At 35.4% G+C, this 22,283-nt stretch overlaps 1 protein-coding gene across 6 annotated transcripts in view; it reads right to left on the bottom strand.

Moving 5' to 3' along the window:
• The window catches only part of ehbp1 (EH domain binding protein 1), a 209,516-nt gene that overhangs the window by 135,584 nt on the left and 51,649 nt on the right, over nt 1-22,283 (bottom strand). For 3 of the 6 annotated variants that reach the window (XM_056477550.1, XM_056477549.1, XM_056477552.1), the window contains exons 6-10: nt 15,627-15,808; nt 9,865-10,004; nt 8,530-8,622; nt 7,736-7,861; nt 3,228-3,489 (exon numbers count right to left, since the gene is read on the bottom strand). In XM_056477550.1, coding sequence (XP_056333525.1) covers nt 3,228-3,489; nt 7,736-7,861; nt 8,530-8,622; nt 9,865-10,004; nt 15,627-15,808 — 803 coding nt within the window. The remainder of the gene's footprint in view (nt 1-3,227; nt 3,490-7,735; nt 7,862-8,529; nt 8,623-9,864; nt 10,005-15,626; nt 15,809-22,283) is intronic. The other 3 variants (XM_056477555.1, XM_056477551.1, XM_056477553.1) reach the window with 1 other exon arrangement.

Below are 22,283 nucleotides of genomic sequence, written 5' to 3' on the forward strand. Positions count from 1 at the left end.
TTCACCATCAAGACCAAGTTGTGAATTACTTTGGAAGAGCAGCGCAATCAGACGAAGCATTATTCAGAGGATGATAATGTGTAGAATGAACATAAATGAGGTTGATGTCATGATCTCGTTCCTTTCCAGAGCGCATGCGCATTAGCTCAGGCAACCTGAAAACTTGCAGATTTAGTTGGATTCGGAAGCTTACAAATGAAACTAAAGAGACGGATATTGATTGATTTTTAGGTGGTTCCAAATATGCAATGTAGTCGTAAGCTTGGCACAAAGTTTTGGAGAACTTGATGTTTCCCTATTCAGACAGAATGCCCGAACATACTGCCCGAGAGGCATTTCAAAGATGGCCGCCAAGTGAAATGACTTGCCTTAAAGAGACTTTGTTAATACCCACTCATACTGTTAGTTTGCTATGAGTGAATGACACACAAAAAAGCCCCACTCCTTACTCAATATTCTGTTTCAGTAGGAAGTACGCTAACATACTGATAAAAGTCTCAGCAACTTCCAATTCACATGGACTTTAAACAAGCAAATTGGTAAATCAAAATAACAAACAAGGCATTTGTGGGGGGTTTCTCTTTACAATTTTTTGCTAATTTTGCAGTTACAAAATGTTACACCTAATGTTGTTTACATGTGTGTGATTTGCCATATATGGTTGATAAGACACAAATATGAATTATGAGATTGGTATAGCAAAGTAAACATGGTTTATGAGCACATTACCTGTGTCCTTGTCTCCTCGTGTGCCAAAAGGCTTAAAAACATAGCTATTCAAGTGAAGTTAAGTGAAGCTGGGTTCACACCAAATGCAGAGCACCATGTCACTCGCTCTAGTTTACTCACGGGATGTTGTCCCCTCATGCTAATCTTTAATTAAAGTTAAATTATTTGAACTTGTAAATAGACGCAATTGCGGCGAACTACATGTGTACACAGCAAACGCATTGCACATTTTGCATCATTTGTGCCACAATAAATCAATTCTAATACTTCATTTTGTACAGTGTAAACCTATTAAGATAAGCATTAAGGTAAGTGGGCTGAAAACACAGTTTGGAGAGTATAAAAATAATAATCTGTGTGAAGTCCCTGTAAACCACATGTCAGTTTGTGTGTGTCTGTGTGTGTTTTCAGGTAAAAGAGACATCAGCGAACATTATTAGCCAATAAAACGCTCTGCTGACTTTGAGATGGACCAGGTGCTCCAGAGGTCACTCCTCGTGACCTCTGACCTGTGGCCTCACCGGAGCACTCACTGACAGGAGCACACAGACGTCCACTGGCATCAATACACAGTGCTGTGTAAAGGCCAATCACTCATCACTGACACACACGCACAATGAGGAGACAGAACTGAGAAAAGACTGAGCAGGTATTCAGCTGAAAGACAAGGTTAAAGACACAAAGTATCCCAAGCTCCCAAGCTTACGGACAAAGACAGAGAGAGAGAAAGAGAGAGACAGCAGGGAGGAAAGAGCTGGCAGCAATGCAAACAAGTTTAGAAAAGAAAGAAGTGGAAAGTGCAGTCAAAACAAGTGGAGGTGAACGAGAGGACGAGGGACAGAGAAAGGAAAGTGAGACAAATAAGTTACTAGAGGGATTTGAGAAAATGCATTTTTCATAAAATATTTTTCATGTTCTATATAACATCCTTTGGCCAAACTGTGTGATGAAATCACAAATTAAACAGCAAAAATAATGATCATTTTAATTCATTTCATTTAGAAATACCATTTAGATATGACTAGACCGTTTTCAAGGTATACCGTGGTTTGGAAAAGTCAAGGTTTTAAAACCATCCAATATTTTCTGCTATACCGTTCCTAAGGTATGTGTAAGATTGTTTATTTACATTTTTTCTTTTTTAGGACAACAGTATCTCCAGCAGAAAAGATATCCAAAGATGTCCTTTTAAATTGTGTTTTTGAAATAAATGAAGACAGCAGAAGCCAATGATTCATTTGAATAACTTAGTCTGGCATGTTTACTGCCCCAAAATATGTTAAAGGTTTCCCAAACTAAAATATAATGTGTTCAAAGGGGGAAAAAGTTGTTGTTTTTTACCTGGACAATTTAAAAAAAAAAAAAAAAGAGATGTTTTAGAGCAGTAATCACAATACCGTGAAACCATGATATTTTTATCCAAGGCTATCATACCGTCAGAATCTTATACCAGCACATCCCTAGATCTGACTACCAGTCAAAAGTTTGGAAAAGCTAATTTTTTTTTTCATTTAAAAAGACTTTTAAAAAGACAGTTCAATATAAATATCTTTTAAATGCATTTAGATTAGAAACAAAGTACACTGCATTAAAAAACGCAAATTAAAGCTAGTATTTTGAACTTTCTCTTTATCAAAACCTATTTAGTACATTTGGGATGAGGTTCTCAAGGTGAATGCGTATCTGGGCTTTATGAGTCAAACAACAAAAAAATAAGGTCAAGAACCTTAGAGAAGAGGACTTAGAGAAACTTGTGCATGCTTTTATCAGCAGCAGGGTGGATTACTGTAATGGCCTCCTCACTGGCCTTCCCAAAAAGACAGTCAGTCAGTTGTAGCTCATACAGAATGCTGCTGCTGAGATTCTCACCAGAACCAGAAAATCAGAGCACATCACACCTGTCCTCAGGTGTTAAACTGGCTCCCAGTTATACTCAGAATAGATTTTAAATTGTTATTACTTGTCTATAAATCACTAAATGGCCTAGGACCTTAATACATTACAGATATGCTCACTGAATACAAACCTAACAGATCTCTCATATCATTAGGATCAAATAAATTAGAAATTCCAAGAGGATAGTCAAAGTAGGGTGAATCGGTTTTCAGCTATTATGCCCAACAATAAAAAATATATACATCTGACTTGAAGTTATCTTTCTCTTCTCTCATTTGATCTACATAATGTCAGGTTTAGAAGTGTGTATTCAGGCTGGAGCTGTGAGAGAGTGAGGGACCGCAGAAATACAGAGATGAACAGACAAGGCCAAAGAATGTGGCAAACAACAGAAGCCTTGTTCCTGCTGAAAGAACTCGCTCACCACTTTCTTCTGCTCCGACAAGTGCTTTTCTCATTCACTCAAACATACACACACACACACACCCATGAAATACAAATGAACAGTAGAAAAGCAAACTGTGCCCAGATTTTTTAAGTGTAATGTTTTGACAACTCAAAACAAATCATTAAAGCCCAAGCCCAAGCCCAAGCTGACTTACTCGTCTAGCTCCTCCTCCTCTGTCCGGGTTGTGTTTGCGTACAGGTATTTGCTCATATCCACCGGCCGGACGTTCTTCCTCTTGCTGCATCTGGGTGGAGATACTTTAGGCTGGGGTTCAGGCTCGGGTTCAGGTTCATCAAATGGGTTCTCGTACTGAGAAGTATCCGGCTCTGTGTCAGCCTCTTCAAATGGGTTGAAGGGACAATCAGGCTCCTCTTGACCTTTGATAGCGGGTTGCACATGGGGCTGAGGAGATGATTCTAAAAATACACAAACAACGATTAATATCTACACTGCTGTAAAAATGAAACCGATTATTGCAGTACTATTAAAGTGCATCTGCATGAAGAGATGAAATAACTCAAGATGCAGAGATAGAAATGACCTCATGATGCAAATAGATTCATAATAACAGTAATTGTTTCCTTTCTGCTTGTGGCCCCTTAAAAAAAATTGTATACGCATTCAATTTTATTTACCAAAGTAATTTTATAAATCATATATAACAGGAGTCTCAAACTCAAATTGGTGGGGGCCATTTCAGTAACTGACAAATCATAGGAGAATTAAATTTAACATTCAAGCGCAAGAAAAAAAGTGATGTAATTGATGCATCTTAGAACAACAGACCTGATGTTTATAATTCAAGCATTACCGGTCACCAGTGATAATGCAAATCAGCATGTTTTTTGCTTCACACAACTGCTGAAATATATCTGTGGCTGTTTTAGCATTTTGACATAATAATAATAATAAATATTATTATTCTGTCCCAACCAATTGTTGCGTTACCAAAAATTTAACAGACAGCGTAACAACAGCAGAAAGCAGTTTGGGTAACTTTACTGACTTTACTGTTCTTTTTAGAATCTTTCTTTTTTGTAAAACTCCAACAAAGAGGGGGCAAGTAAGTTTTCACATTTACTTTAACATGTTCAATTCAACTAGCAGCAAAATGTACATAGTTTTCATCGAAATCTCAATACGCATATGAGGAAAATCTATTAAATTATACTTTTTAAATTTATTACACCACCAGCATAACGTGTAAGCAATGAAAAAGTGTTTGTTAAAGAAAACACAGGTGGTACAAAACTGACAATAATCAAATGACCCTTGAATATTTACAAATATAGAGTTTTATTAAAAATAAGCACTAATACACACTTATTTCAATGTTTAAATCAGCCACAGAAATAATCTGCATGTGCTTTACTCTCGACCGTACGCTGAGAAAAAACGAAAGTAAAACTGAAATACTATAATGAAGTATTGTAAACGTCCAATAGGTGGGGATCAAAACCACAAGTGGCTATTCACAACAGCACAACAATGATAGTGATTCAAAAACATATGTTTTGGCGGGGCGAATTTCGTACTGGCTAGCGGGGTGGTGGTGGGGGGGGGGGGGGGGGGGGGGGGTAGTGTAAATGGCCCGCGGGCTGGGAGTTTGAGACCCCTGATACAAAAAGTATATTTAATGCAAGGGTCTACTTTAATAATTCTTTTACTTTACTTTCTTTATTGTCCACAAGTGGAAATTTATCTTTGGCTTTACCACACAACTACATCAGCGTTCACATTACATATATCATAGAAAAAAAAACAGGCACATTTAATATTGTCACATAAATCACATTAAAAAAACTCAATCTAAAACTTTATCCATACTTCAAATCTAGTATTTAAAATTGTAACGGCAATCGGCACAAAGAACATTTGATACACATTTTTCTTTACTTGAGGTTGCCTAAAATGACTTTTTGATGGCAAGAGCTGAAATTTTATATTTAAAGAATGGGAACAATCTTCAATAATGACATGTGCTTTCTGTTTAATTCTCATTGAATACATTTCATTTGGTTGACTTTGTGCTTTACCTACAGTCGCATGGGCAATTTTTACTACTCGACATTTATTACAGTTTTTGTTTTTCCTTAATTGGACCAGTCCATACCATGCAGTCATTTTAAAACTCACAACACTTTCAACCAAGTTCTTGTACAACATCTCCAGAACATCTTGACTTAAACCAAATTGTTGTAACCTCCTAATGATATAATCTCTGCATTGCTTTTTTAAAAGTGCACTCTGCATTTGCAGCAAATGTCAATCCTCTATTAATAAATGTTCCTAAATATTTTAAACATTCAACTGTCTCTATTTCATGTCGCTCAAGGACCAGAGGTTTCAACCCTTGACTAAGAACTAGTTTATTTCTACCAATTATAATCTCCTTGATTTTATTAAAGTTTCTCCAGTAAACTCCTTTTACACCAATTTTGAAGCAAATTTAAATAACTATAGTCCAAGGCATCTCCCTCTGTTCCTGTTTTAGTCAACCGGCCAGCAAGCGCCATATCATCTGCATATTTAAATAACTTAAAAGCTAAATCCTGGATCTTAAGTTCATTTGTGTACAGAGAAAAAAGTAGGGGTAATTAAATGCTTTCTTGTGGAACTCTTGTATTTACAATCATTGTTTAAGACACCATATTGTTAAAAACTACTCTTTTGAAGATGATTTAAAAGGAAATCTTTAATCCATCAAATAAGATCACCATTCACTCCTAAATCAAGTAATTTTGCAAGAGAGTAGCTATCCGAAATGAATAAAAACTAAGCTCAAATCCATTAATAAAATCCTAACATAATTTATAGTCTGTTGGATATGTTCAGCATCAAAATCACACAAAGTTATTACAGCATCATCAGTGCCCCTCTTTCCCCTGCAGGTAACCTGAAGTGGGTCTAAATCTTTGACCACTTTGTTCCAGATGTGTCTTGATAATACTCTTTCCATACATTTATCTAACTTAGATGTAAGAGCTATTGGTCTAAAATCTTTTAACTGATTGGCATTCAATATTTTTGGAATTGGAACAATCGTTATTTCTTTCCTAAAATAACTTGTGAAATAATGTTCTGCCATTCAGTATAACCGATATATTAATACAAATATGAATCAATATACTTATTCGGGCCTGTATCTATAAAATACTAAAATATATACAGTGCTCAGCATATACAGTATGAGTACACACCTCACAAATCTATATATTTTACATTAAGATTTTTATTGGATGCTATACAATATTATATTGTGCGTATACATAAGATTGGTCAGTCCTGATGTCAAATCTCAAGTCAAAGTCTTATCTTACCAAATAATTTATAATAACGGTCAAATTTGTACACCCAAATGTATGTTAGAGGAAAATAAAAATAAAAACAAAATTAAATGAGGAAAAATCGAGAAGCAAAAAATATAAAAATTTTGTTAGAATTTTGCAGTTTGTATGTTTTTTGCAATATTTAGTTTGAATCCAAATGTATTATATTTCTATTTCTAAAGATGTTTTCTATTTCTCAATGTAAAATTTATTGAAATAAATATATCCGTTTAATAAATCTGTTTTGTTCAAATCCACCACTATATATTACCCGTATTCATTGAGAAATTGATAAAAAACATTAATTTTCAAAATAGGGAGTACACATTTATGATGAGAACTGTACATGTATACAAGCGAAACATGACTAACACTAATTAGTTGAATAAAAAGTGTCAAAGTATAAATATCTAATGCACAGTGAAAAATATTGCATAATTTCAGTTATATAATTTTTTGCTTGTTTATAAGCTTAAACAGCACATAACTGAATAAAGTATACATAACAACACTTACAAAACTTATTTTCTATCAATTGGCAAGTACTGGAAATATACACTACCGTTTGGGGTCAGTAGGACTTTTAAATGTTTTAAAATAAGCTTCTCCTGCTCAACCAGGCTGCATTTATTTAATCAAAAGTACAAATTGTAAAACAGTGAAATGTTATTGCACTAGAAAATAACTGTTCAAAAGTAGCTTATTATTCAATTTAATCATTTAATCCAGTGATTTTAAAGATGAATTTTCAGCTTCATTACTCCAGTCTTCAGAGTCACATGATCCTTCAAAAATCACTTAGATATTAATTATTATTATTAATATTAATGGTAATTGTAATAAAAGCATTAATGACTGGAGTATTATTAGTAATGTGGAACTTATTCATTTGAAACTACATACAATATGAAAGCAGTTATTTAAAAAATCTATAAAAAGTTAACAATTTGACATTTTTTACATGTAATTAATGCCGCCTTGATGAACAGTAGAAAGAATAATTTTCTTTGAAAAAAATTAAAAAAGAAAAAAACCGACCCCAAACTTTTGACCGGTAGTGTATATAACCATATGTATTAAGAACATCACGTCAATTAGCCATTCCAAAATCTCAGTGGAATATGAAATATGCAGAAAACTGAAATATGCAGATTTGCCAAAAACTATGTCATTTAAACAGAAACTTCATACCAATTTGTCAAAATCCAGCTGCAGTAAACATTCCCTTTTCACTTAATACATCATCACCAGTCTCAGATTGTTAATGAGTACAACCTGCCCTGCTGATAAAGGGGCAAAGAGGTCACACAAAGGGTCAAGGGTCACTCCTTACCGTCCTCATCCGGGTCACCAAAAGGGTTAAGGTCAACCGGGTCATTAGGTTCATCGAAGGGGTTACAGCTCATGTTGCTCTGGTCCTGGTCCTCCTGATCCAGAAAGTTCAACTTACTGATCAGCTCTAAACCATCCACAATGATAAGAAAACAGGAAGGAAAAGAGAAAAAAGAGAGAGGATCATTCATCAGTCCGAAAGGGCCAACAAGGAGAACCGATGGATAATCAGATGAAAAGCAAAACTGTGGCAAAACCAACCAATAAATAAAAAATAAATTGCTGATATCTGCACTTTGAAGTGAACCACACCAATATCCTTCAGGTCCAATGATCTGTGTTCCAGTAGAGCTGATGCAGGGTTTTCATTGTGAACATGAGCCAGCGGGACCAAAAAGAGCATGTGTGAAGAATGAGCGAGTGAAGTGCTCTCTGAGGTGATAAGAAAAGTGTGATGTCTCTTTTCAACCCATATAAGTCCACCAGACTTCTCTCAATCACATGACCAGTGGTGTGACACTTTCAGGATCATCATCTCAGTGGTCATGGAAACAAAGTTTGAGTTACTGGGTTCACTACAAACTGCAGAAGGTGAAACGAGGGTACCCATCACAAATGAAGAATGATAAATTAGAACAAAACACAGTGTTTAGAAAAATAAATGCATAAATGAACTTTTTAAGGATGTTCTACACACACGGCACGTCCACATGGATGGAAGAAAGCAGAAAGAAGTAGAAAGACAGAGAGATAGATAGTGGATAAAAGGAGGAAAGAAGGTGAAAGCTGAAAGACCTTCAGAAGAGGAGGCAGGTTTATTTGCTTGCTTTAGGCAGTCATCTGGATCTCCATCTATAGAGCTGAGAGCATTCAGCTGCCTCACAATCTCTGCAAACAGCACAACATACAATCAATACACACTCAAACACTCATGCGCGCACACACTCTAACCTGTATAATGCAAACAGAGGTATGCAATACATACAGATAGTGACTGTGTGTGTGTGTTGATGTGTGTCTCTTTGTAAAAAGAGCCAAAACTGTGTGTCCGCTCTAACAAACTGTGAAAACTAGATCTGCGGAATCGCTATGGAAACAAAGAAACTGCTAAACCCATCCGATGAATAAACAACTCAAGCATTTCCATAGGCGCTCCATACATACACTTATAAAGGGATAAAAGCACATGGGTGTAATGTCAAGACTCCACGATCTGAGGGGTGATGGGTGGCTGGATTATATCACAGCATTCCACACACACACACACACACATACAAACATACATACATACATACATAGATACATGCATACATACATACATGGTCTCGCACACAAACACACACTCATAGGACAAAATTAAAACAGCTAATCAATAACTTATCAAAAACGGGACAAATGTAAAATAGAAAGACCGTAAGACTACAGGAGAAGAAAAAGAAGTGCACATGCACAAAGAAACTAAACAATAAAAGAAAACCAATGAAGCTTTTGCTCAAAACAAAGTCATACTGGAACTGATCTGAGACTGAACCGAACATTCTGAACCGAAAGCACAGAGCAAACACTTTCATTCAGTAACTAATAACCACACATAATTACTCTAGCACATCTCAATGTTGAAATAAATATCTGGATTATACTCTAAATAAAATACACCATACAGCCCTCAGTAACAACATCTGAGAAAGTACAGTTTAATGAAACACAACAGAAAGAGCAATATTAAACATAGAAGAAGAAGAAGAGGAAAAGGATGTTGAAAATGTTCAATTTTATAAAAAGAACAAAAATATAAATCAGTAAATAAAAAAAAAAGAATATAACAGTTATTATAAATAATAAAACAGACACAACATGTGCAAAAACATGAATAAAAATTTTTAAACAAAATACAGAAATACAGCTCAACAAACAGAACAGAATTTAAAGAAAATAAAAATTACAGACAATTTCCCCTGCAATTTTACAGCAATGCACAAACAATTTCAAGTTTGACCTGGAACAGATTGAGAATGTACAAACTGAACATAACCGGAAACTCTTTGGTGCATACTTTCACCATAGGTAGAGCATACAGTATTATCAAATTCAACTTAAAAGGATCTTCATATGAAATCAAACAAGTTTTACCTGTAATTTTGGCTGCTTTCTCCTCCTGATTGACTCTGTTCTCCTCATCTTCCTCATTCTCCTCCTCAAAATCATCCAGGTTGCCGATGTCAGCCTGCTTCATGCTCATCAGACTGGCCAGACTCTGCATATCTTCATCACTACACATAAAAGAGAACCACGTCATCATCTGATGAAATCATCAAAAATGAAAAACATGGTACCCATTACAGGCATGTTTACACTACAATGACAATCCAAAAACAGAAAAGATTTGTCCAAATTTTAAAAATGTTTTGCATACCGCCACTCCATTGTCAAATCAAACCCCACTCACATAGATCTGTGAAAAAAAGTTTAAGGAATTCGTAACTTTCTAGTAAAATGTAACTTTGTAAAGAAACACTAAATGTGTGCATACCATATGCAAACATACCTGTCAACCCTCCCATATTTCCCAGAATTCACCTGTATTTCACAATTCTACCCCACTATCCTCTCGTAAAGGTATTTTTTCTGTAATCCTCCCATATTTTTAATCATTCTATGAAGTGTGGCAATAAACATCAAAGAGCCAATCCTCCCTATACACAATCCATACCGCTGAACCACCAGGGGACGCCCCCTACTCTTAAATGTGAATCAGCTCTGTGCTTTCATTTTATTTAGGCATGAAAACACTTTGAATTAAATATAAAAATGGCGAGATTCCCTTCCTTTCCATTACAAGACCCGTTGCAATCCACCTATACAATCCTCAAAACAGTCAGTTTATATAGTGGTGAGTGACTGTCAGACGCACTCCATAGTAATAAATACTCTGTTTCACAAATAGATTCTGTACACACGATTTGAAGCGGAGCGAAAGTGGACACTCTGGATTTTGGGTGCGTGTTTGAACAGTCATACACACAAAATAATAATAATTATTATAAAAATAATAAAAACAACAACAACAACAACAACAACATCTAAACATATCAATCTTGGTGGTGTTTCTTCTAAACACAGCAATTTTTTGTTTAAATGAGCATACAAAGTTACGAGCAAAGCAATCGAATGCTTTCATTATGGATCTGTGCAGTTTTAAATTGACACCTCTGTTAATTAAAGTAATCAAATGAAAAATCTAAACAAGAGATTCATTCAGTGCTCTTTAATCAGAATGTTTAAATAATACAGTGAAGAAAAGGTTAATGAGATTTGATAACTTGATTCAATTTCTTTATAATAGCCATTCATTTTATAAGGCTAAACTTTAATTTAATCGCAGCTTTTTTTAATGTATGCTATTTATTCTATCTTTGTAAATAATGATTATAACAAACATATTACTGATCTTTTCAACTATTTATGTACACTGAAACGGCTCCAGATGTACAGATTAAGTCAGTTAGGGAATTTAATTTGTCTCTTTTTTGTTTGCAAATACAGTCCTAAGATCCACTATTATGTTTTATGGCTGTCATGTTCTCATACATAATAATTTCTAACACTTTACTGTACATAGAGACAGCAGTTTCATTTTCAAAAACTGATTTTTAGGCCCTGTTAACACTGCTGTGGTGTAAATAAATGGTCAAAATGGAATGACAGTTGAAAAGTGTTTTGTAAAGTTTTTTCTAATTTGCTCTGCTTATTTTGATGGAAAAAATGGATTTGAAATGGACTTCAATACAGTAAAACTGAGAATGGATTGAGAATTGTTGGTTTATTTTTTGATAACACCTTCCCCAGACTTGCATAAAATACTGACAACTGTTAGCAAAGGGAAAATATGGCCTTCCATTGACTGCGCTTTTGTGTACAAAGCATTCTGTTGCACTGAAGGAGATGGGTGGAAGAAGAGAAGAAAGCCAGGCTGACAGAGAGCGAGAGATGAACGTGTAAAGGGAATGCCCTTCATGGTCCTGCTCATAAGAGGCAGTGCAATACGGACATGCATTCCAGCCAGGGCATTCACAAGCATTGTGAGATAACGCTCCAGGATTAACTCGCTCGCTCTCTCCCTGCCAATGTCCCCGTCTTCCCCTTCTCTCTGTCTATCTCGCACTTCTTTATGAATGCCGTCCAGTCTTTCTTTGGCAGCCATGGAGCTTATTTGAACTTATGTAATGGGGTTTATTTGTGTGCTGTTGACATCATTCCCATGGGTTAAGAGCGGTTACATTTGCGCCACGCAACCTCTGTCGCACACACACGCCACAAAAGCCACACGAACACGCACATATCTCGTATAGCGCGAGGGTGAAATCACATACACTCACGCTTCTTGCTTCCTTTATTTCGAGTCAGGAAGAGATCAGAAGCGGGAAACGTGGATGTTGTGAGAAGAGACGAGAGAAGGAAAGATTTTTACAATCTCAAGGCCAGTGGCTGGAAATGTTTGTTGTGAGGCGCATCTCAAAGAGCACTGGCTCATGTCTCGGGCAAAGTTTTCAAACAGGATTTAATTTCTTTTAGTGTATGCCAGGAGAACGAGCTGCAGCCTTAAATGTGTGTTTCCTTATATTTTATGAACAGCAGTACCGATTACCAGGTTATGAAATAAAGCATTTCAGCAGGTGCTTTTAAATGTGCATTTTTGACATAAGTTGACCTGAAACTATGGCTGGGCGATTTGGCCTAAAATCAAAATCTCGATTAATTAAACATTTGAACTCGATTACGATTAATGAATGATTATTTTATTTATTTATTTATTGCCCTATAGTTCACTGACAGATATTGTCCAGTAAACTTGCTCACATATTACAAGTGAGAGATTTCTGAATGAAGGGTGCCTTACTTGATTTTACAATAATTGAAGGAAACACACATTATATACTAGGGTTGCATGGTTTACCGTTACTATGGTAGTAGCGCGATATCATGGCTCCAAAATACAGATGGTGACACTGTAGTTTGTGAACGGTAGTATCGTCATTAACAGTCTATCTACAAGATAATGTTGCATGTGGAAAAGTCACTAAAACGCTCACATGTTTGTTTAAGAATAGACCATTTTATTAGTATTATCTACATCTACAGTATTATCTACATTTAACTGTAGAATATGCACCTTTTTTAGTAGACTATTGCACGTTTTCTGATGCTTCCATTCGAACGCACATCTGAATTGGTTCATTTCTGTTCCTGTCAATATAATTTAGTAGCTACAACAACCGCAACAATCTCTTAAAAAGAACGACTCACAAAGTGACATTTTGAATTACTTTGGATTGTTACCTGATAAGATTGAAAAAACAATAGATGAAAAACTCAAAATAGCAACGGGAAACATTGAAACTATTTTTGACCACTTCACTTTCATATATCCTAGTTTTGTTGAAAAAAATGCTTTTTTTGTAACTAATTTAATTTGGTATAATTTGTATCTTTATTGTAATTTTTATTTTGTAGATAACCGACTAACAGAAATACAAGAAGAATGAATTAATTTTAGGTGAAGTGATGCGCAAATAGTACTTTTTTCAATAATAAGGGAATTATAAATTAAACTCAAGTAGGCCTATCATAACATATAGCATTTAGTATTTCTGACCATTTTTTAAATAATTTGAGTTGTGAATTATAGTATCGCAATACTATTTGGTATCGTTATACTTGAACTGGTATAGTATCGTAAGATGAATTGATGGTCTCATGACAACCCTACTATCCATGTTTATTTATTGAACATCAACGTTGAACAACCAAAATTCACACGTTGCCTAAAACCAACAGTCACTTTTTTTCTTATAAAAAAATGAATATGAATAACTTGCACTTTTGGAAACAAAATTAATTATTTTCTAAGTTTTTCATGTTAAAAGTAAAATAACTCTTTTATGTCCTGTAAATAATCATTTAAACAGTGTATTTCTTGTATCTTCTGTAAACAAATATTTTCATGTAATTAATAATTTTATTGTAATAGAAAATATGCCGTCTCAAGGTATTTCTGGCCCAGCTTCCAATCATCGTCAATGTAGTGCAATTGTACATTTTTTGAAAAGTGCTTGGGTATGACAGCTCGTGAACGCTGTGCCGGACCATACCTGTGCCACAGAAGTATAAATCAGTCTTAACAGAGCAGGGTCCCATGACTCCACATGCAGTGGGGAAAGTAGACGAAAAATTCAAATATAGGTCAAAATATAAGGTTGTGACTGTCGATTTTGATGACTTTCTAATTAATCGTCCAGCCCTAACTGAAACATAGTTTCTAGGACAAAGTAGCTCCTACTCAAAAAATAAAAATAAAAAAATCAGCTCAAGCGCATATATAAACAGTGTCTTGAAGGGGACGGGATATATCAGATACTGGAGGGCATTAAATTGGTAATGAGATTTGATAAGAAACTAGTATGAAATGGTCTTTGGAAATTTATATATTCTACATGAGAATTGTCACTGATTTTGTCAAAGAGGACTGATTAGGACCCTTTTTACGGAATTATGCCGTTTTGGTGACTGTCACCATAAAATCAAATGAGACTGTGCTCCTTTGAAAAGAGGAAAGAGCTGCAAATGCCTGTGTCAGCATAGTGGCAGATTCAAAAACAATATACTAATGTAACCTATACTAATGAGGGGGAGATTGTCACTAACGGGCAGGACTTTCCCCCTGTGATGACAGATACAAAGAGAGAATGTCAATTGAAGCGTTTCTGATGTTTTAGCACAAACCACCTGAAGTTAGCATTTTTATTTAGGATTAAGTGCTTCCATCAATTGTTTCTCATGCAATACCTCAAAATGCACATTAACACAGGATAATGGAAACTCAACTGAAACTATCGTTTGGACATTCAACATTTGTTTTCTGACATTTGTTCACTGTGTCTACAACATTGATTGCTTTTTCAACCTCTATCTCTTAAAAAAAGTGTTTCAGCAGAAGTCAAGTTTAATAATCAAGTGTGAATATTAAAATTTTAATGAATGCATTTTTTATCATTAGAAGCTGGGTATATTCACAGATTGTTGCCACACAATGGTGTTTAAACACCTCATAAAAGTGATTTCAGCATAATAAGTCTAACATACTGATACTAGCATCTAAAACTTTATTTTCATTTCTTTAAATAGAATATGAATTAATAGTAATAAAAACTGATTTAAAACTATAAATTATATTAAATGTGAAAACAAACAGAATATTACTCAAACTCAGCTTTATCAAAAAATAAAACGAAAGGTTTAGTGTTTTGGTTTGGTCACATAAAAACCTGTTGTCAATAATGCATGAAGCAGCTCACACAGAGGTCACTTTCAAGCCAAACACATCTCTGTTAGTCATAAAGTCATATAACTATTGAGATGACTATTGAATGGAAAACTAATATGGAATAACATGTAATAAAGAAATCACTTTTCACTCAATGAAGTATGTTCAATAAGTTTGAATGTGTGAAATGTGAACAGTACTATTCCATACTACATAAAGACAAGTTCCAATTCGGCAGGACAAATGAACACTAACACTAGCATACTGTAAACGTAAGAGGCCTTTAAAAGTCAGATTGAGAGAAAACAACCTGACTGTGGTGGAGGATGAAATCAGAGAGGGAGAGAGGGAGGGAGGGAGAGAGGAAGGGAGGAAAGGAGGGAGAGAGAGAAAGAGAGAAAGAGAGAGAGAGAGATGCGGGGGTACAAGTAAAGGAATGTTGGGAATGTAAGGTATTGTCACTGTTGGAAGGCGAAGGCAGGAATGAAAGAGTAATTTATAGTGGCAAGGGTTCCTCGAGGGTGGGTGTAGTCAGCTGGTCTAGAAGGTGTGTATGGTGGGCTTCTCTTACGTGGCTTTGCCCTCTCGCAGGAAGATGCAGGACAGGGAGAACTGGAGTGTTGCTGAAACCACTTTCTTGGACAGAGGCTTGAACTTGAGCTTGACGTCGGTCTGTGTGGGCATAGCACTGGCATACTGTTTCATGTTAATGCAGCTAGTGGCCAGCGCTTTCCGACGGCCTGATGGGGACTCCTAAAATAACACACACAAAAAAAGAGATTGCTAGTTAAAATGCATCGTATTTCATATCACATCATAACAGAGTTTAACCCGATAAATTTAAGACTTTTTTTACAGGCCAATTGGGATAGTTGTACAGATTCTTACTTACCCCGCAGAAAAGTTAAATACTTATTTCTTAGCCACATATTTAATATAATGTGTCAAAATAAGCCAAATATAGTTGTGTATTCAACATAATTTTTTTTTAAACAACTGACTATCTTTTTAATAATTGCCATGCAGAGGAAGATGAGGAGCGAGTTCGCTTGTGTTTTAATTTTAACATGACAGATCAACTAGCAGCCTTCACTCATGCTCTATCAGTGAGATTTTTAATGGTGGAAATTCCAATACATTCAAAACCATCAAGTTGTCGGCACTCCGCTATGAACTGAGTGAAATTGATTGGTTATTAATAATCTGTTCAAAGTATAGTTAAAGCGAAAGTGGCTACAGATGCTGCTTACTTGCAAATTATTTTGATATTGAGCTCTCGAAAGCAACAGGAATTTGGGTACACGAGCATTGTTTTTTGTCAATTCTCTGACAAACAGAAACAAGCGCACCATGTTTCCCTGCATGGTAGATTGCTTATACAAGAGGATAACAGATCTGCGCATGTCCTGAAATCAGAATCTTTTAAATGCATGTGACAATATCACCCTATGGTGCTGTACTGATAAAAAAATTACAATCAAAAGAATGAATGAAAGTTGCTAATCCTCACACTTATGGGTAAAATTATCACCTGTTTTAACACGTACAAAGCCCACACACACACACAGACATACACACACCAGGTAAACCAGCACTCCTGAAACATGTGTATACAAGTTTACAAAGACCGTCTCAATGGAGTATGAACTTTAAACAGATGCTAAAATTCCAGTAAACAGGGTGACATGAAACACTGTTTGGCGAAATTCAGCTTCATTTTGCAGTCAGTACGTGTATAATAATAAGGTCTTTTATCAAACCAAAAAAGGTCAAATGAAAGATAAAGGTGTTCGTTTGTATAAAAAATTTAAACAAACGAAATAGTTTGTCACCTCTGACAGAAGTGGAATAGAAAGAAGCTATCGTAATAGCCAATGGCGCCGCCTGTAGGTCATAGGCAGGAAATATTATAAAAAGATAGGAAAGTAACACAAACTTGACCTGATTCTGTTCTGCCAGCAACTAGCTCTGCTTTTAGCCTTGTGTATAATTACTGAAATCCGCGAAACATCATTAATGTTGATATCTCAGGATATTTAAAATGAGAAGATGAAAAGATAACACCAGCCATCTGTCAATATGACTACAGGGAGACAACATCTAATAAAAATTCAACAAAACTCTAGACCACCTGCACACTTTCTATTTGCAAGATAGGCCGATAACAAAGTCAATGACCTGACCTGCCTCTTCTTATTCAGCAAAGATCAAAAATATGTCATGTTTAGTTTTTGTTCTTAGGGTATTTTCTTAATTTGCTGACTATGTATCAGCAATTTGCTCTTGGGTGAAGATACCACTTAAACATGTTTCAACAACCATCACAGAGGCACAGTGCAGTTTCTCAATATTCTTCAGCTCATTGTCAATATTAGATGTTATCAGTGGTGTAAAGTAACAAATTACAAATACTCAAACTACTGTAATTAAGTAGTTTTTCTCAGGAATTGTAATGTGCTAAGTAGTTTTAAAAAGGTGTACTTTTACTTTCCCTTGAGTACATTTTAGTGTAGTATTGGTACTTTTACTCCACTACTTCAACCTGCAGTCACTACTTTATTATTTCCTGCCTATGGTGATATATAATATACATAAATTAATTAAACAATAAAAAAAAAATTAAAAAATAAATCCTGCGATTCCGGTCCAATCAAATTACACATAGAAGGTAAATCGCATCATACTAAACTACCTTAAGACATGCAGCAAACTGTTTGAAAGTGTTAAAAGTGTATAACAAGATGCTTTACACGCAATGACCCAGAAACTGTTTAGACTGAATGTCACTGATGAGAAGATGACAGATGTTTACTGTAAGATGACCCCAAATGGCCATAAACAATAACCAAATGCACTACAGAATGTTATATTTACACACACACACACACACACAAAAGCACAAATTGCATATAAATGCATCAGCATTTCACAGTGTAATACTCTACTCTTGAGTACTTTTAAAAGGGCTTTTTACTTTTATTTTGAGTAATATTTACAACAGATACTTTTACTCTACTTGCACTACATTTTAGGTAAGTAATGGTACTTTTACTTGAGTATGACTTGTCAGTCCTCTTTCCACCACTGGATGTTATATAAATGAATCTTATATGGTCTTAAATTATTTTTGTTTACATTAAAGTGAAGAAAAGTTTAACCAAACAGCAAGCAGGTTCAACATGATTACACTGAATGAACAAAAAAAGTAAAAGTTCATTTATTGCAGATAAATGAAAAAAAAAATCATTAAATTGACATTAAATCCAGATATTATACCATCATTTGAATCCAATGCACCAATACTAATAACCAAATAATCTTTATTTAATTAACAAAACATTTTAACAATTGAAAACAATTAAAACCTTTTTAAAAATGTCCTTTTCTGAAGAAAATTATAAAAAAATAAAAATAAAAACTCAAAATGAGTCTCTGTACATTTGAAATTTGGAAGAATTATTCTCAGCCCTTTATGAAATAAAAACAAATATTTACATTTTACTCAATCATTTTACCCATGCATAATAAATCCGGACAAACAGAGTTTTGAAGTGGCCACTTAATTTCTTCCAGCTGTAAAGAAACACACACAGACACATTTATTTGAGTGTAATATGTAAGAATAGATAAATCAATGAATGGTTAGCACTGTCGCCTCACAGCAAGAAAGTTGCTGTGTGGAGTTTTCATGTTCTCCCTGTGTTTGCGTTGGGTTTCCTCCAAGTGCGCCAGGTTTCCCCCACAGTCCAAAGACATGCGCTAGTATTACGCGGTATAATTGAATAAACTAAATTGGCCATAAAGTGTGTGTGTGTAAATGAGTGTGTATGGATGTCTCCCAGTACTGGTTTGCAGCTTGAAGGGCATCCGCTGTATAAAACATATGCTGGATAAATTGGTGGTTCATTCCGCTGTGGGGTCACCACAGATTAATAAAGGGACTAAGCCGAAGGAAACAGAATGAATGAATGAAAACATCTATTTTAACCGTCTTTTGTATTTTTTGTCCCATTTCTGTTTAACAGTTTCTCTCATTTCTAGCTATTATTTAGCTCTCTGTTCAGCCAACACTTTTCTCTTTGAGCTTTCTCAATGGGTGAGATCCATATAGGCCTGTTTTTCTGTCTATTTGCTCTCTTCACTGTTATCTCATCAGGCCTGTTGCGCAGAGTAATCCAAAACAAAAATGAGCAGAGCAAAAAATGAAGGCCTGTGTTAAACACACTCACGGCAGGCCTCTCAAAGAGCCAGTATTCATGTGTGCATATGCTGAGTGCCTATATAGATCTCCAGATAGAAATCTCACTCGCAGGCATTCGAATGTGTGTCTGAACGTATCAGTGGTCCCGTAGGTAAAGAAGAGCCCTTATCAGGAAGATTGAGACGCAGAGTGGCTCAGATGTGTTTACAGCCCTCCACACACCTAAAAATACAATGATTCACAAGGTCAGCACACGCTTCCCCTTTCCCCACCTTCAAATTGTTATGAATCTGACCAAAGTATAGTGCGAAAATCATGCCACATACTGGCGGCTGAAACAAAGTCTGATACATAAAGCAGTAGAGCGTCTGACCCGATCAAAACAACGGTGCCGCCTGCCAATCTCGCACCCTGACAAATTACCCACAATCCCCCACTCCAGCTGGGCCTGGAGATGGTCCTCGGCGACTCCTTCAGTAAATGAAAACGATAAAAGGGAAGAAAGAACCTGCGTCTAAGATTCAAAACCTCTCGCTGACGAAGCCACTTGACATTTGTGTTGACATTTGAGCCCCTGTTGAATCGGTCGGAAATACAGCATGTCATCCCTGAAGAATCCAGCGCTCCAAAGCGTGTCTTATCGCTGAGATTATGCACTGGCATTATACCGAGCTAATAGTGCATGTAGGTCCTTTATGAATGAATTTCAAAATGCATCAAACACTTAAGAAGGATTTAGTCCTTCTCCGAAAAAAATACTTAAGAATATGCAAATATGCGGGGAAGAATTAGGTTTAACAGATTTGACGAGCGCAAACAATGAGGGTGTTCTTTTCCCTGGCTGCCGGTGTCAATCAGAAGCCCAGATTACCGTCCAGGGTTATGACAATGTGTAAAATGAAAAGAGACAATAAGACACTTTTAATTTATCACAGGGATATGACTATCAATACACGGCTATTGTACGCGCAGAATTGCTAAATACCTGGCGGAGAGGGCAGATGGAGGAGGTGCCAGAGTGGCTGACTGCTGCCCCCTGCTGATCCCTTCAGGGCGTATCACCATTCACACACACACTCTCCTACTAAAAAGGGAACATTGGGGGTTTTAAATGCAATAAAGAATGGTGCGCATATTAAATGTATTAAAAAATCTGACTCTACACTATGTGTAACATCCTATTTAATCATTCTGAGATTGTCAACAGCCCAGTCTATGGATAAACGATCACTGTTTTAGTGTCAAACATGGTAAAAAAATGCCCTCTCCAGCACAATGCTGCCCTGAGGCAAGTTTTTTAAACCCAAAATTTTCAGTACATGTTTCATTAAATGAACAAGCATTTGAAATGGTCAAAACATCAAAGAAATAGTCCGATGAGGTGTGAGGGTCACTTCCATGCACAATTTGAAGGTCAGAGATCTTTATCTGACAACCAAAGAGTGCATGATCTGAGAAGAAAGATTATCTGCTTTAGTAATCTTGTTAAAATGACACAAACAACAAATATAAGCGAGTTTATGAAGGTGTAGAAATTTGTTTTTGTTTTTATTTTGGATGTTCTGAATTTTTTTTCAAAATTGTGCAATGAGTTGTACTTTTCAAGGATGTTTTTCCAGATGTTGTGTTTGGAGATGACCACATTTATTAGTGAACAATTTATGTTCAAAACAGAAAAGACAGCAAACCGGTGGAAGGATTTCAAATTTCATTACCTGAAGTACATGATATGACATGAGTTTGATACTGGGATAGTTTTGCATGTCAATACATCAATGAGTTTCAAGTGTTTTACATTTCTACTTAAAGGGACAGTTCCCCCTAAAATGAAAATTTACTCACCATTTACACACCCTCAGATTGTTTCAAACCTTTTGAGTTTCTTTTTTCTGTTAGACACAAACCAAAATATTGGGAAGAAAGCTGATAACTGGTAATGAAATATTATGGAAGTCAAAGGTTACAGGTTTCCACGTTCTCCAAAGTATCTTCTGTGTAGAAAGAAAGTCAAACAGGTTTGTGGCAAGTGAAGGGTGAGCAAATGATGACAGAAATGGCAGTGTTGGGTGAACTCTGTATCTCTTTAATGATTTTTTTGATGATTTACAAAATATAGTTATTTTGTATTGCTCTTTTAGCTTAGTCTTGTGGGATTTCATTAATTATTTTCTCTGATTCAGTACCAATACATATGTTGGGGTTGGGGATATGAAAAAAGTTTTTCAATAAAATGATCCCAAATGAACCAAAATACCGTGGAATAACTTTGATCATGTACCATTAAAATGTGTGCAGAAGAGGGATAACTTTAATTACATTTTGGTGTACATCCTGTATAATATCCTTAAAAGACAATATATATAATCCATAAACATTGTGGATATTAAATTAATAACACAGTGCTCATATACAATAACCAGTACAAGTGTTCTACTATTGTTTCAACTAACAATCAGTAATAGTTTTTGTAACTGAAATTATGTTAAAGAACAAAAACATTAGATAAAACAGAAAAAAAATAGAATAGAAATTTGATAATGAAAACTAATTTAAAAAGTTTACATAAAATAATAAATTATTCTAAATCACTTTATCAACTAGTATGAAAAGAAAAATGATGTAAAAAGTCAAATAAAACACTACAAAAAAACGAACTAAAAAGTTCAGTAGGTTGCCAGGTAATTATGATATGTACACTTCCGGTCAAAAGTTTAAGGTTTTTATCAATCACATTCCACATTCCAAATCACATTTCACTATTTTACAATCTGAACTGTATTTTTGATTAAATAACAATAGTCTTGGTGATCAGGATATCCTTAATTTAAAACATTAAAAAAAAAAATCATACTGACCTCAAACTTTTGACCAAGTCCAAGTTCTAAAAAGTAGGGCTGGGCGATTAATTGAAAAGTAATCGAAATCGACATTCAGAACCTATAATCGATCTAATTTTTCCAGGACGATTTTTTCAATCACTTTCTCTACCATGTGTGGAGTCACGTGACCCTGCTGATTTATACTCAT

The sequence above is a fragment of the Danio aesculapii genome, chromosome 17 (genome assembly GCF_903798145.1).
Source record: "Danio aesculapii chromosome 17, fDanAes4.1, whole genome shotgun sequence".
Lineage (NCBI taxonomy): Eukaryota > Metazoa > Chordata > Actinopteri > Cypriniformes > Danionidae > Danio > Danio aesculapii.